Source organism: Melopsittacus undulatus, chromosome 7 (assembly GCF_012275295.1).
Source record: "Melopsittacus undulatus isolate bMelUnd1 chromosome 7, bMelUnd1.mat.Z, whole genome shotgun sequence".
Classification (NCBI taxonomy): Eukaryota; Metazoa; Chordata; class Aves; order Psittaciformes; family Psittaculidae; genus Melopsittacus; species Melopsittacus undulatus.
Genome location: NC_047533.1, coordinates 1,838,331 through 1,854,668, shown reverse-complemented (window position 1 = coordinate 1,854,668; position 16,338 = coordinate 1,838,331). Strand labels below are relative to the sequence as shown.

At 56.8% G+C, this 16,338-nt stretch overlaps 1 protein-coding gene across 1 annotated transcript; it reads left to right on the top strand.

Moving 5' to 3' along the window:
* The first annotated feature begins 1,052 nt into the window (after window positions 1-1,052).
* FBXO41 (F-box protein 41) lies at window positions 1,053-13,965 on the top strand. The gene is made up of 12 exons (XM_034064914.1): window positions 1,053-1,774; window positions 5,653-5,881; window positions 6,595-6,674; window positions 6,781-7,091; window positions 7,185-7,450; window positions 7,834-7,949; window positions 8,125-8,277; window positions 10,720-10,815; window positions 11,512-11,630; window positions 11,973-12,131; window positions 12,799-12,914; window positions 13,532-13,965. Exons 1-12 carry the CDS (start codon window positions 1,053-1,055, stop codon window positions 13,592-13,594), a joined length of 2,430 nt encoding a protein of 809 aa, XP_033920805.1. The 3' UTR covers window positions 13,595-13,965.
* The last annotated feature ends 2,373 nt before the right edge of the window (window positions 13,966-16,338 follow it).

The following is a 16,338-nucleotide window of genomic DNA, read 5'->3' as shown; positions in this document are numbered from 1 at the left end:
CTGGAGGGGTCACTGATGAGATGTGACTCTTGGGAATGAATCCTGTTGGGAGGCTGAGCTAACAGGAATGGGGACTCTTCACATGGATAAGGTGGCTCCAGAGCCAGTGCTGGACACAGGGATGCTCCTGGAGACCCCTCACACTGCAGGGGCTCAGTGAGGGGTGGTTGGGCAAGAAAGGGCATGGTCACCCCTCTGTGGGTGCTCCGGGTGGATGGAGGCAGCTTTCCCATGGGATGACCAGCTTCCTTGTGGTTGTAATGGTTGTGAACCTTTTCAAGGGGTGGGGGATCTTCCCAATGGGTATAGATCTTGTCAACTGTTATGGATTTGGATCTTGCTTCTGGTTATGGCACTTCCCAAGGGTTACACACCTTACTCATCTTCCCAAAGGTTGTAAATCTTCCCAAGGGTTGTGGATCTTTCCATAGTCTCTGAGTCTTCCCAAGGGTTGTGGAGCTTCTCAGTTGTTGGGAATATTCCCAAGGGTTGTGGATCTTTCCACAGTTTGTGGGTATTCCCAAAGGTTACGGAGCTTCCCAAAGGTTATGGAGCTTCACAAAGGTTATGGAGCTTCACAAAGGTTATGGAGCTTCCCAAAGGTTGTGGAGCTTCCCAAAGGTTACAGAGCTTCCCAAAGGTTATGGAGCTTCCCAAAGGTTATGGAGCTTCCCAAAGGTTACAAAGCTTCATAAAGGTTATGGAGCTTCCCAAAGGTTGTGGAGCTTCCCAAGGGTCATGCTTCAATGCGAGGAACATGGAAGGGTGGGATGGAGGCAGCAATGGGACCAAGCATTAGGACCAAGGCACCACTTTTGGTCCCCCCCATCCCTCTATCCCTGACCCCCTCTCTTCCAGTGCCCACCACCGCTCGATGCTGACATCCCCCAGCACCTCCGGACCCCACTTCCACCCCAGGCCTCCCACCCCGCCATGCCCCAGCGCACCCACAGCCCCACCGCGGGGGACCCCGCACCCCATCCTGCTCACACCGGATCCATCCCCCCTTTGCCATGAGCGGGGTCCCACATCCCGGGGTGCGAAGCTGAGGGATGGCCTCTCTGGACCTGCCCTACCGGTGCCCGCGCTGCGGGGAGCACAAGCGCTTCCGCAGCCTGTCCTCGCTGCGGGCACACCTGGAGTACAACCACACCTATGAGACACTCTACGTCCTCTCCAAGACCAACAGCATCTGTGATGCTGCCGTCTTCCCCTTGGCTGCCGATGGGGCTCTGCTGACCCCGGCTGCGCGTAGGGACTACTTTGAGAGCACCTCCTTCCAAGGCAAGGACCAACGCTTCTCATGCGACCTGGTCCCGGCTGAGGAGCTGGATCCGGCACCTTCCTCCTCCCCATCACCGCGCTATGTCCATGAGATCGAGATCCCACTGAGCGAGATCTTCAGCCGGAGCAAAGCTGTGGCACCGGCTCCGACGCCACCGGCCACAATGGATGCTGCCTATGAGGAAGGCTTAGCCCGGCTGAAGATCCGCGCCTTTGAGAAGCTGGAGGTGGATAAGAGGCTGGAGAAGCTGACGGAGGAGGTGGAGCAGAAGATCGCTTCCCAAGTGGGACGGCTCCAGGTGGAGCTGGACCGCAAGAGCTCGGAGCTGGAGAAGGCCAAGCAGGAGAGCCTGAGGCTCAGCAGGGAGAAGCAGGAGCTGGAGGACCGGGCGTCGGAGCTGTCCCGTCAAGTGGATGTCAGTGTGGAGATGTTGGCATCCCTCAAGCAGGACCTGGTGCAGAAGGAGCAGGAGCTCACCCGCAAGCAGCAGTGAGTGCTTTGTCCCATCTACTGGTTGAAGGGTGGGGGGAATTCTATTGGAATGGTGAAGCCTGAGGAGCTCAGCACTGAACCCTCAGACCAAGTGCTAGGGCACAATCCCTTTGGCAACATCCATCAGCATCATCTCTCATCAGGTTTACATCTCCTCCCATGCAATGTCCATACAGACCTGAGGTCTATAGCTTGGTCATATCATGCCAGACCTTGTCCCATAGCCACTGGTGCCCCCAGGACATGGGGATGCTCATGGCCATCCTGATGTCCTGCCCAGGAACACAGTGGTGATCGTGTTGCTGCAGCCCATCTCTAGCTCCATAGCTGAATTATCCAGCCCCATACAACCTGAGGAATCCCATTGACCCATCCCATGAAGCCACCTTGGCCATGCCTAATGCAGGGCTTTTCTCCTAGAAGGAAGATGGGATAGCCCAAAGAGCCCAAATAGACCTCCATTAGCTGCCATCCTCATTTACATGGCACTGCCATCCTCATTTACATCCCATGTTCCCCACTTAACACCCCCTTCCCATCCAGTCCTGCTCCAGCGTTCCCCTCTGGTCAAGCACTAGGTCATTTTGCCCATTGCTGATGCTCAAGCAAACCAGACCCTGTTCCTCAGGGTTTCCTAGCAAAGCTGGAGCTCTCCATAGGGTCAATGAGGAGCACAGTGGGGAACAGTCATGGTCTTGTCTTGCTCCCCACCATAGTCAGTGTGTTCATGAATGACTTTGACCCCAAAATGAGGTTCCCAGCAGTTGCTGGTGGTGGGGATGGGGCTGGGGTGAGCAGTGAGGTGATGCTGGGATTGGATAAGGGCAACACCTCTTGGTTTGGTTGCATGTGAAGGGATCCATTCCCAACACCTACCACAGGCAGGGACCACTTCCACTGGAGCAGCTGCTCCAAGCCCCTGTGTCCAACCTGGCCTTGAGCACTGCCAGGGATGGGGCAGCCACAGCTTCTCTGGGCACCCTGTGCCTCAGCATCCTCCCAGTGAGGAATTCTGTGCATCTTATTCAGTCCATGGTGGATCCTGGGCACCATTGCCACAAAAACCTTGGGGTTTATGCCCAAAACTGCCTCCTGTGCCTCCCTTTTGGTACAGAAACCCCTTTCCTGTCCTCATCTGTCCCCATCTGTCCCCAGACTCCTCCAGCCACAGCGACAGAACCAGTTGCCAGGTTGCAGAGGGAGCACGAGGAGACCTGATGGAAATAGATTCCTTTTCCTATAAATGGGAAAACCATTCCCGTCAGCAAAGCCAGCTTCACCCTTCCCAGATCAGAACATTCCCAGTCCCACCAGTTCCAAACCACCACGAGCCCATTGTCCCCATGCTCCTGGGCTCCGTTTGCTTTGCCAGGAGTGTTTTTCCACCCGGTCCATAGGAATGGGAGAGATGCAGGTGATAACCATCAGCATCACCTTACCGGCTGTGCCAGCATCCATTTGCCTTCCAAATCCCATAGGGCCCCTTGCTGGGAGGCTTCCCAAATCATTCCCAAGGAGCTCCCAGGTTCACCCTGCAGTGACAGGTTGGGGGTAATTCATTAATAATTACATGGGAATTAATGACCAGCAAAGGGAATTGTGTCACTGAGGGCTGCTGCCTGTTTCCTTCACACTCCAGGGCAGATTGGTGTGGCTGGGTGTGCAGGGTTGGGTGTGCAGGGTTGGGTGTGTACAGTTGGGTGTGTATGGTTGTGGGTGCAAGGTTGGGTGTGCAGGGTTGGGTGTGCAAGGTTGGGTGTTCAGGGCTGGGTGTGCACAGTTGGGTGTGTATGGTTGTGGGTGCAAGGTTGGGTGTGTAAGGATGGGTGTGCAAGGTTGTGTGTGTATGTTTGGGTGTGCAGGGCTGGGTGTGTAAGGATGGATGTACATAGTTGGGTGTGTAAGGTTGTGTATGTTTGGGTGTGCAGGGCTGGGTGTGTAAGGATGGATGTACATAGTTGGGTGTGTAAGGTTGTGTATGTTTGGGTGTGCAGGGTTGGATGTGCATGGCTGTGTGTGCACAGTGGGGTGTGCAAGGTTGGGTGTGCAGGGTCAGGTGTGTGTGGTTGGGTGCACATGGTTCAGTGTCTATGTTTTGGTGTGCATGGTTGGGTGTGTAAGGATGGGTGTGCGTGGTTGGATGCGCAGGGTTGTGTGTGCATAGTGGGGTGTACAGGGTTGGGTGTGCAAGGTTGAGTGTGCAGGGTTGGGTGTGCAGGGACAGGTGTGCAGGGACGGGTGTGCGTGGTTGGGTGTGCAGGGACGGGTGTGCAAGGTTGGGTGTGCATGGTTGGGTATGCAGGGTTGGGTGTGCATGGTTGGGTGTGCAGGGCTGGGTTTGCATGGTTGGGTGTGCAGGGTTGGGTGTGCATGGTTGGGTGTGCAAGGTTGGGTGTGCAGGGTCGGGTGTGCAGGGTTGGATGTGCATGATGGGGTGTGCATGATTGGGTGTGCAAGGCTGTGTGTGTATATTTGAGTGTGCAGGGTTGGGTGTGTAAGGACGGCTGTGCAAGGCTGGGTGTGCAGGGTTGGGTGTGCAGGATTGGGTATGCACAGTTGGGTGTGCAGGGTTGTGTGTGCACAAGACAGCCATAAGGAGCTGTGTTTGTGCATCTTCCGGGGTTCATGGATACAAGCAAAGGTGTGAGAGCGGTTGTGCACGTGTGTGTGCACCCCATTGGCTGTGTGGGTGGCTTTGAGTGCGTCTGCAGCTGACTGTACATGTGTCTGCCTGTGCACGTGCATCAGGCTCTACATCTGCATTTGTGTTTCCATGGTGCTCATGCATGTGGGCTGGCTCTGTGCATGCATGGGGTGCGCTCGTGGGGGTGCACGGTGCCTGTGTGCACCCTCGTGTGTGCATGCAGGGTGGGATGGGGCATCAGGTCAGTTTGCTGCTGGGAGTGCCCAACCCAGAGCTGGGGGTGGTTTGGGGCTGAGTTGGGTTTAAGGACTTCAGGCTGCCCTTAAGCTCTTTCATAGACTCATAGAATCATAGAATAGTTTGGGTTGGAAAGAACCTTAAGATCATCCAGTTCCAACCCCCCTGCCATAGGCAGGGACACCTCACACTAAACCATGGCACCCAAGGCTTCATCCAACCTGGCCTTGAACACTGCCAGGGATGGAGCATTCACAGCTTCCCTGGGCAACCCATTCCAGTGCCTCAGCACCCTCACAGTAAAGAATTTCTTCCTTAGATCCAATCTAAACCTCCCCTGTTTCAGTTTGAACCCATTACCCTTTGTCCTATCACTACAGTCCCTAATCTTTCCTTTCAGTCTGCCCCAAATGAGAGCCATGCTCCTCCATCATCCACCTCAGCATCAGCATCCCAGACCGGTTTGTGTTGGAAGGGACCTTAAAGCTCCTCCAGCCCAACCCCTGCCATGGCAGGGACCCCTTCCACTGGAGCAGCTGCTCCAAGCCCCTGTGTCCAACCTGGCCTTGAGCACTGCCAGGGATGGGGCAGCCACAGCTTCTCTGGGCACCCTGTGCCAGCGCCTCAGCACCCTCCCAGGGAACAGCTTCTGCCTCAGAGCTCAGCTCAGTCTCCCCTCTCTTGGGCAGGTTCAAGCCATTCCCCTTGGCCTATCATCACCCCCTTCCCTCCACTCCATTGCACTCCATGGCCTCCAGCCTTGGGAGCAATGCTCACTGCAGCAATGATGCTGATGCTCTTACCCCCCAAAACAAGGTGGCAACATCCCCCTACTTGCTGGCACATCCCATAGGACCCACCTGGGCTGCCACAGGCTGATGAGGAGCGGTCCAGGGGCGCACAAGCCAGGCCATGCCCTCGTTGCCAGGGATGCAGGTGCTCAACAGGGATGCATGGGATGCTCAGGGGGGTCTCACCCCCTGTCCCCCCATAGGGAGGTGCTGCAGATCGACCAGTTCCTGAAGGAGACCGCAGCCCGTGAGGCCAATGCCAAGGTGCGGCTGCAGCACTTCATTGAGGAGCTGTTGGACCGTGCCGACCGCGCCGAGAAGCAGCTGCAGATCATCAGCAGCAGCTGTGGGACCACCCCCAATGGCAGCCTGGGCCGCTGCGGCACCCCCGGCACCAAGGCCCCCCCCCGGGCGCTGCCAGCGCGGGCACAGGTACCCCCCATCCCCTGCGGATGGGTGCGAGGGGGGAGGATGCTCGTGTGGTTGCCATGGGGATGGGGGATCCTGGGGGGGTTGGAAAGGGAGGTTGGGTCTTGGGGGTTGCTGTGGTGAGTGGGGGTGAGGTGATGGGGGGATGCTGGGGGTCATGGGATCGTGGAATGGTTTGGAAGGGACCTGAACATCATCCAGTTCCATGGCCACGGGCAGGGACCCCTTCCACTGGAGCAGCTGCTCCAAGCCCCTGTGTCCAACCTGGCCTTGAGCACTGCCAGGGATGGGGCAGCCACAGCTTCTCTGGGCACCCTGTGCCAGCGCCTCGGTAAAGAGCTTCTTCCTTATCTCCAACCTGAACTTCCCCTGTTTCAGTCTGAACCCATTACCCCTTGTCCTATCACTACAGTCCCTAATGAAGAGTCCCTCCCCAGCATCCCTGTAGCCCCCTTCAGACACTGGAAGCTGCTCTGAGGTCTCCACACAGCTTCTCTTCTCCAGGCTGAACAGCCCCAGTGTTCTCACCCTGTCTCCATATGGGCAGTGCTCCAGGCCCTCATCACCCTTGTGGCCCCATTTGCTCCTCTGCATCCCATTTGTGTTTAGCCTCACCCCAAACCACACCAGACCCAGGATGCGTTACCAGGGTTGTCTCCTTGCCTGTCCCAGCCTGGGTTTCACCACATTGGCTCCTCTTGTCCATCTCCCCACAGAGAGACCGGCACCCAGGGCCAGGGGTGGCTGCGCATGGTCCTTATGGTGTGTCCAACCAGCGCTCCTCCTCCAGCACCGGGTGAGTGCCCATCCATTGCTCCCCATTGGAATGCTATGGGATGCTCAGGTTTTGGTGGGGAATCACACCCTGGCGAGCACTGAGGTTGAGCATCTCCATCCTGCAGAGCCTCAAGCCGGGCCAAAGCCGTATCCCAGAGCTCAGGCTGCTATGACAGTGACAGTGCGGAGCCGTGCCCCACAGATGACACCACAGATGGGCACCCGTACCCCACACGGGACGGCGGCCGCGGCTCGGGGCTGCGGCGTCAGGCCATCCAGAACTGGCACCGCCGGCCCTACCGCAACAGCACCGAGGGTGAGGAGGGTGACGTGTCCGACGTGGGATCCCGCACCACCGAGTCCGAGGCCGAGGGATGGGAGCCGGATGCACCGGGATCCGCCGCATCCCGACCCACCGGCAGCTGCCGGCTCACGGGTGAGGCGCAATGGGGTCTAATGGTGGGAGTGGGATGATGGGAGGTGAGGGATGCAGGTGGATACCCAGAGCATCCTCCATCATCTCCAACAGTGGCCACTGATGGATGCCCCACAGCCAGGAGCGAGGGGGCCGGGGGCAAAGTGGGGCGGATGGAGAGGGGCAGCCCTGGGCACTGCAGTGAGGTGATCAGCCCCGAGGTCCTCAAGATGAGGGCAGCTCTATTCTGCATCTTCACCTACCTGGACACCAAGACCCTGCTGCGGGCGGCCGAGGTGTGCAAGGACTGGAAGTTCGTGGCCCGGCACCCGGCTGTGTGGACACGGGTGCTGCTGGAGAACGCACGGGTGTCCTCCAAGGTACTGGGGATGGGATGGTCCTGATGGGAGACAGCTTTCCTATAGGATCATGGAGGGGTTTGGGTTGGGAAGGGCCTTCAGATGGTCCAGTTCCATTGAGGATGGTGGAGCTGAGCAAGCTCGTTGTTATGGCCATGGTGTGTTGCATGTTCATGTGTGCATGCTTGTGGGCATGGGCTCACATGCACACGTGTTTTCACATGCTTTTCACATGTGATTTCCTTGCACCCGGCCTTGCATGACCTCATGTGTGCATTTCCACATACACATGGCATGTGTGTGCATGCAGAAATGCCTGTACATGTGTGCATGTCCCAGGGATGGGTGGTTTGGGACATGCCGAGGGCATCCCCCATCGGTGACAGCCACCCCTGTCCCCCCAGTTCCTGGCCATGCTGTCCCAATGGTGCACCCAGATGCATTCCCTCACCCTCCAAAACCTCAAGCCACGGCAGCGAGGGAAGAAGGAGAGCAAGGAGGATTACATGAAGAGCACACGGTGAGTCCTGAGCATCCTCCTCACACAGCCGGAGCCACTGGTCCTCAGGGATGATGATGCTCTATGAGTCCCTGCATCCCATATCCACTGATGGATGCTCATGGACCGGCTCCTGCTGTGGGTTTTGGGTGTCCTGGGGCCACAGACCCCCTGACCCTGCCCCTATTCCCACCAGGGGCTGCCTGGAAGCAGGGCTGGAGTCCCTGCTGAAGGCAACAGGCAGTAACCTGCTCATCCTGCGCATCTCACACTGCCCCAATGTGCTGACGGACCGGTCGCTGTGGCTGGCGAGCTGCTACTGCCGGGCCCTGCAGGCGGTCACCTACCGGTAAGGGTGGTACCAGCATCCCCTGCTTCCCATGGGATCCTGTGGTTCCTTGGCTGGGAACATCCATGGGATAGGATTGTAGAATCATGGAATGGGTTGGGTTGGAAGGGACCTTAAAGCTCATCCAGTTCCATGGCCATGGGCAGGGACCCCTTCCACTGGAGCAGCTGCTCCAAGCCCCTGTGTCCAACCTGGCCTTGAGCACTGCCAGGGATGGGGCAGCCACAGCTTCTCTGGGCACCCTGTGCCAGCGCCTCAGCATCCTCCCAGGGAACAGCTTCTGCCTTATATCCAACCTGAACTTCCCCTGTTTCAGTCTGAACCCATTACCCCTTGTCCTGTCCCTACAGTCCCTAATGAACAGTCCCTCCCCAGCATCCCTGTATCCCCCTTCAGACACTGGAAGCTGCTCTGAGGTCTCCATGCAGCTTCTTTTGTCCAGGCTGAACAGCCCCAACTTTCTCAGCCTGTCTCCATACAGGAGCTGCTCCAGCCCCTGAGCATCCTCGTGGCCTCCTCTGGACTTGTTCCAACAGCTCCAGGTCCTCCTTATGCTGAGGACACCAGAACTGCACCCAGGGCTGCAAGGGGGGGTCCTACCAGAGCAGAGCAGAGGGGCAGGATCACCTCCTTCTACCTGCCAGATGTGCTGTGACCCCTCTGCTTCCCATCCCCATTCCCTATCAGAACACAGCCCATCAGGCCAGGTGTGAAGGCCCCACCATCCCATGTCCCCAGAGCAAGCTGTCCTCCCAGCTCTCATCCTCTTCTGGCATGTTCCCATGCAGGTGTTTCCCTTCCAGCTCCATTCCCACCATCCCGGTACCATTCCCACCTCATCCGGAGTCATCAACGGGGTCTTGGTGTGGGGACACTGCTTTGTGTTAGAGAAGGGTGAAGAAGAGGTGCACCAACACCCGGCCCAGTGAGGTCCTGTCTGACTGCTGCCCCTTCAGGAAGGCTTCTGATGGGGAGAAGAGACCTTGGGCTCCCTCTGTCCTTGGCACTGCTCTGATTGCTAAGACCCAACTTGGAGACCTTGCTTGAGATCAAGGACACGAGGATCATGATACAGGTCCTGAAGGAGGTCCTTGAGGAGAGGTCTCTGGATGCTCCTTGGTCTTGGCCACCTCCAGAAGAGTCTCTTCCTCCAGTGCAGACAGGATTTACCTTTCCTATAGACTCACAAGGAGGATCCTTGCTCCCTGCACCATGTAGATGCCCACTTGGTATCCATTTGACCTGCTCTGATCCAGCCCAGGATGGGGACTCCTCCAGACATGGCTCTAATGGGGACATCCCACACCATGATGCTGCTGCATTGGACCCCAAGACTCCTCCATCATCCCTTCCAAGGGCATTGGGAGCATCCCTCCTGGCACGTTGCTAACCTGTGACTGACTCATGCTCTGATTAACCCAGACACAAGGGGCTCTTGGAAGCTTCTTCACTGGAGACACGTGGAGCACTGCAGATAACACCCAGAGCCTATTTTTAGGCTTGCCTCTGGTTCTGGAGTGGGTCATTTGGAGTCGGGAAGCGTGGACTTGGTCTTCGGGAGGCAGCTTCAATGGGGTGGAACAGCCTTTGGGCTGGTGGCATCAGGATGATGCTCTCTGACCCCTCTCCTCCATTGACTTGGTGCTGGGAGCTGACAGTGAAAGCTCCTCTGAGGCACTGGCACCAGTGCTGGGTGGGCAGCACACCTGAACCTGCACCTCCATGGAGCCAGCAGCACCCATGAGGGCTCTTTGGTACCTCCGAAACACAAGGAAGACCCTACAGGAAACCTCTGCAGCAACACCTGGCCAACAGCCACCCCCAGATGTGGTGGAACAACCACAGAGGGGGTACAAGGCCATGGAGTTACCATCCATCAGCTGAAACATCCTTAACCACATCCTGGTACCTTCCCCATCCAGGTGGAGAACGAATCCAACCCAATGGGACCTGCAGGGAGTTGCTCTGCAAGGGTACTTGGCCTCCCTGGCTCAGCTCCATCACTTGACACCTTTGCATCTGGAAGACTCTGGCCTTCACCTTCAACCAACAACTTCACCTTCAGCCTTACCCCATCATCAACCTCACCTTCAGGTTCACATCAACCTCACCTTCAACCAACAATCTCACCTTCAACCAACAATCTCACCTTCAACCATCAACCTTTCCTTCAGCCTAACCTCATCTCCAGCCTCACCTTCAGCCTCACATCAGCCTCAACTCTTCCATTCTTAGTTGCCATCCCACATCCATAGGCACAATTCCAGACAGAAATGCCTCCAGCCTTCCCGCATGGATCGGGGTTGGGATTGCCTGAATAACAACCAGATTTGTACCTCCAGGTGCAGGGGGATGCAGCAGCACAGGGATGGATGCAGACACAGCCCCCAGGGCAGCATCACTGCCAGTGGGGTCCAACACGTGTCCTCTGTGTTGTTCCAGGAGCTCTACGGACCCTGTGGGTCATGAAGTGATCTGGGCCCTTGGAGCAGGATGCAGGGACATCATCTCCCTCCAGGTCGCACCTCTGCATCCCTGGTAAGAGTCATGTTAGGAAGAGATCCAGGTTTGCCAGGGGGGAAGCTCCTTGAGGCTGGTTTGGGGACCAGGATCTCAGCCCCATCCCTCCCTGTTCTGGCTGGGAGCTGTTGGGTGTAGACACAACCCTGGTGAGGCAGGAATGTTTCCAGGGCACTGCTAACACCGGAGATGAAAGGGGAGCTGTGATGGGTGACACTGAACATCAAAGGCTTTATCTGAGCTCCTCACTGCTCATGTAACAGCAGCTCTGAAGGGCCTGGATGGCTTCAAACACTGAGTCACTGCTTAGGGAGATGGCTGCAGTTGTTCTTGTGCTGGAAAAGCATTTGGGAGGGATAAAGATGCTGGTGGATCTGCATCCCACAGCATCTCAGTGCTAAGGGGCTCATGGAGCAGCGCAGGTCATCTCCATACCATGAGGATTGAGGTGTACAGAGGAGGGTATGGGAATCATAGAATCATGGAATGGTTTGTGCTGGAAGGGACCTTAAAGCTCCTCCAGTTCCATGGCCACAGGCAGGGACCCCTTCCACTGGAGCAGCTGCTCCAAGCCCCTGTGTCCAACCTGGCCTTGAGCACTGCCAGGGATGGGGCAGCCACAGCTTATCTGGGCACCCTGTGCCAGCGCCTCAGCACCCTCCCAGGGAGCAGCCTCTGCCCCATGTCTCATCCCCATCCTCTCCCCATTCCCAGCCAGCAGCCGACGCGATTCAGCAACCGCTGCCTCCAGATGATCGGGAGGTGCTGGCCCCATCTGCGGGCACTGGGTGTTGGAGGGGCAGGATGCGGCGTCCAGGGATTGGCATCCTTAGGTAGGAGCAGCTCTGCTTGGGGGGGACAAGGGGAAGGGACTGTGTTGGGGCTGGGTATAACCCTGGGAGATGCCCCATAGACCTCTATGGAAACCTACCCCAAGGACCATGCATGCACCCTGCCCCTCCTTGATGCCACCCATCCCTTCTATCACCCCTTTCCCATCAGTGGCCTCATCCCTTCCCTGATGGAACCATAGAATCAACCAGGCTGGAAAAGCCCTTTAAGCTCATTCAGTCCAACCATTCCCCAGCAGTGCCAAGGCCAGCACTGACCCATGGCACTGAGGGCCTCATCTATATGGGTTTGGGAACACTTAGGAGGGTTCTTTGTCCTTCCAGCCCGAAACTGCATGAGGCTTCAGGTGCTGGAGCTGGACCATGTGGCAGAGATCAACCAGGAGGTTGCAGCAGAGGTCTGTCGAGAGGGGCTGAAGGGGCTGGAGATGCTGGTGCTGACCTCCACACCGGTCACCCCCAAAGCCCTGCTGCACTTCAACAGTGAGTAGCAATGCCAGGGATGGAGGCAAAGCATCGTCCATTGGCCAAAAGGCCATCAGGTATCAGATCCATGAACCAGACCCTGCCTTCCAGCTGCACCCATGGTATCCAGTGCCAACACTGGAAGTGATGCAGCTCCATGGTGGAAGGCATCTAAGAGGGGATCCAATGATCCCTGCCAAGGATGGTTTAAGAGGAGCTGATCTTGCTTGGGGATGTAGGAAGATGGAGACCTCAATGTCCCCATTGAATGCAATCAAGGACTCCAGGTCTGTGGTACACCCGAGGTTCACCCTCATCCGGGTCTGGAGCCACACCATGTCCTGAGGCTGTTTGATAGGAATGCATGGGGAAAGAGGTCTGACAGCAGCAGGAGGCTCTGCTTGAGGACTGCTCCTGGTGGTCACACACACGTGGCTGTGGTTGGACTCACTGGGAACCATCCTCTGCATGGAAGAGGAAGGGTTTCCAAGGGCAATTTGGGATGGGACAATCAGGGATCATCTAGAGCATCACCCCCCTACATGGGTCACCACTAACGGGTCTCATCCACCTTCAAGGTGAGGTTTGCCCAGAAGCAGGAGGCCTTGAGGACCACTGGGGGGGGGTTTGGGTCCATGGTGCCTGACCCCAGGTCTGGAGACACCAGGCACTGTCTGTACCGCAGGTGTGTGCCGGAACCTGAAGTCCATCGTCGTGCAGGTGGGCATCGTGGACTACTTCAAGGAGCCCCATAGCCCCGAGGCCAAGAAGATGTTTGAGGAAATGGTGAACAAACTGCAGGTAAAGGATGTGAGCCCCAGGTGACCCCCATGGCACTGGCACCAGGTCCCATTGGAGGCTGGGGACAAACTCATTGACTGATATGGTCATAGAATCATTAAGTCACAGCATGGGTTGTGGTGGAAGGGACCTGAAAGCTCCTCCAGCTCCAACCCCTGCATGGGCAGGGACCCCTCAGACAGGCTGAGAGAGCTGGGCTGGGGCAGCCTGGACAAGAGAAGGGGAGACCCCAGAGCAGCTCCAGTGCCTAAAGGGGCTGCAGGAAAGCTGGAGAGGGGCTTGGGACAAGGGCCTGTAGGGACAGGCCAAGGGGAATGGCTTGAACCTGCCCAAGAGAGGGGAGACTGAGCTGAGCTCTTAGGCAGAAGCTGTTCCCTGGGAGGGTGCTGAGGCGCTGGCACAGGGTGCCCAGAGAAGCTGTGGCTGCCCCATCCCTGGCAGTGCTCAAGGCCAGGTTGGACACAGGGGCTTGGAGCAGCTGCTCCAGTGGAAGGGGTCCCTGCCCGTGGCAGGGGTTGGAGCTGGAGGAGCTTTAAGCTCCCTTCAACCCAAACCAGACTGGGATTCCATGATTCCATGTCCTCCCCAACCAACCCCACTCTTTCCTCCCCTTCCAGGCCCTGAGGAAGAGACCAGGCTTCTCCAAGATCTTGCACATCAAGGTGGAAGGAGGCTGTTAGTCCTTCAGGGAACCACAAAGCACATTCCCAGAGGCTCTGTGAAACCAAACCCACCGTCGCTGCTCATCCGCTGCCGGACCTGGAGCACGGAGACACCGGCTCATGCACAAAGAAACCCTGAACCCTTGCAGGCCTCAGTGATGGGCAAGCAGAGCCCATCCCCAGGGCCAGCTCATGGGCAAAAGGTGCTACTTCAGGACATGTTTGGCTGCCCAAAGAGGCTTGTTCCTGGGAGGGAAGATGACTTCAACCCTCCCTTTGTGGCTGCTCATTGCCAAGGATCCTTGTTTGGGGAATGTCTTTCTCTTCAGTCTCTGTTTCGGGGGGGTTTGGTTGGTTGGTGGTGTGGGAGCTGAGGATGGATCTGCCAAGACCCCATCGTTCCCAGCATCACGGCTGGAGCATCCTTATCCATCCATGGGATGATGGAGGTTGGGTGGGAAGGGGCTGTTCCTGCAGAGGAAACGGTGCCCGGCATTCCTGCAGGATTTCCACCTGTTTCCATGTCCATTTGTGTACCAGAGGGACACCCAAACCTGGGATAACGCTGTCCAGAACCAGCAGCCACCACAGCACAAGCACAGGTGGTAGAGCTGCATCTCGGGGCTGTAGGAGCCAGAGGACACCATGGAGATGACGGTTCCAGCCTCACCTCCTGCCCACCCAAACCCTCCTGCCAAGGCAATAAACCATCTCCAAAGTCCTCATCCACCAGGAAGCACAGATCATGCTTCTGTTCCCATCAGCATCCACCATTGTCCCACGTTGAGATCGGGACTGGAATGGGATACCCACGTTTGCCATCTCATCACCTTCCTGAGCATCCTGAAGGAGAAATCCTGGCCAAACTCCTGACATCCAAAGCTGCTGTGAAAGCACCAACCCAACTGCCCTGTACATCCTTTACCTATGGCCACAGCTGGGTTTTAATCCCTCTTTGTTTCTTCTCCATCTTCCACCTGCGAGGACACCGTCACCACCAAAATACCCTTATTCCAAAGGAAAAGGCTTTGGGAATGCATCCAGTAGGGTCAGGCATCTCCATCCTCCACCCTGAAGGTGCCAGGAGGTGTCCATGCCATGGGGACACCCATCACAGCACTGCCAGCAGCAGGGGCATGTCAGCACCCTGCAACCCTGAGCCCCAACCAGGCAGGATTGGACCCAATGTGCTGAGCTGAGAGGAGCCAACAGAGTAAAGCAGATCTGGGGGTTGTCCTCTTTGGACCATCGTTGGAGGGTTCGGTGCCTGTTGGTCAATGTGGATGTGAGGAAACAACCCTTCGCAGGGCATCCTGGGGGTGATGGGTTGCCATGGAGCATCCCCCGGGAGGATGAAGGCTGTGGACCCATCTTGGTACCACCTTCCTTCTTCATCTATGGCATGAGAGCTGCAGACCTCAGCTGAGGTAACCAGTGTGTGACAGCCCATTGGGACCCTGATAGAAACCAAACTGGATTCCAAATGAAGCTGGTGGTGGGCTGGAGGTCTCCAACCCCAGGAAGCACCTCAGGAGACCATGTCATCCACCCATCGTCCTGTTCATGCTGTCTCCTCTGAAACAGGGTAAGGTTCTTGGCCATAATCCCCTATTTGAAGCACCCCATTCCCCCTGTGACTGCAGCTTTCCAGGAGAAGGCTGTTCCCTGTAGGGACAGAATGTGGGAGCCCAAAAAAGCCTGTGAGAAACCACCTTGTCCCATCATATCCCAATGGGCAGCATTGGATGAGCTCCCAAGGTGCCCACCACCACTTTACCTCCACCCCAGGAGGTTGGAACATGCATAATCCAGGGGCAAGAAGAGCAAGAGATGCCCCAACCAGCAAAAAAGAACCACTCAGCAATGCTATGACCACCTGGGGACCATCCATCCTTCATCCCACCAACGTGGTCCCAAGTGGAGATGCTCCCATTGGAAACAGTGCAGAGACTTGTGAAATTCCCTTTAAAATAAGAAAAACCACAAAGTATTTATTTCTATACAGAAAAGAAGGAAAAGAGAAGAGTTTAAAGGCAAGTTCTATCCTCAGCATGTTTATACCCTCTATGCTTAAAGACTATCGTGTTGGAGAGTCATGAAGACTGAAGGTGGATGGCTCCAGGTTTGCTGTGTTCCCAGCTCCTCACCTGGCTCCTCCAGGCCATGGGAAGGGGAGGATGGGATGATGGAAAGGAGGGGGAGATGCTGGGGACACGTGGAGAAACCTCCAGTGCCCATCAGTGAGCTGGTGCCATTGGTGGCCATGGCTGGTGGATGTGGAGCGTTGGGTGGATGCGGATGCCCCCATCCCATTGCTGCCATGAGGGTTTTGTGAGTTGCAGCAGGACAACCTCACCCCAAAATTGGTGCTTTGGTGTGACCAGACCAACTCATCCCCCTCCCCTTGGGGTGTGATTCCCAAAAAGTCCACTTTCTGGCTTAGCAAAGCCGCATATTTACCAAAATCCACGAGATCTTGAGGAGGTTTGAGGGTTATTAAGATGGAAAGTTGGGTTTTCTGCCCCGTTTTGCACCTTTCGCATTGTTTTGCACCAGGGTTGGGCAATCCCAGGCACAGCTACAGGTTGGGTGGAGAAGTGATTCAGAGCAGCCTCAGGAGGACTTGGAGGTGTTGGGTGAGGGGAAACTGAACAGGAGCCACCGTGTGTGCAGCTCTGGTGTCCTCAACATGAGGATGTGGAGCTGCTGGAGAGAGGCCAGAGGAGGCCATGGAGCTGCTGCGAGGGCTGGAGCAGCTCTGC

Coding starts and splice junctions, on each gene's coding strand:
- FBXO41 (XM_034064914.1), top strand. CDS start 1,053: ATGGCCTCTCTGGACCTGCCCTACCGGTGCCCGCGCTGCGGGGAGCAC. Junction 5,882..6,594: donor CGCTGCCAGCGCGGGCACAG/GTACCCCCCATC, acceptor ATCTCCCCACAG/AGAGACCGGCACCCAGGGCC. Junction 12,915..13,531: donor AAATGGTGAACAAACTGCAG/GTAAAGGATGTG, acceptor CTCCCCTTCCAG/GCCCTGAGGAAGAGACCAGG.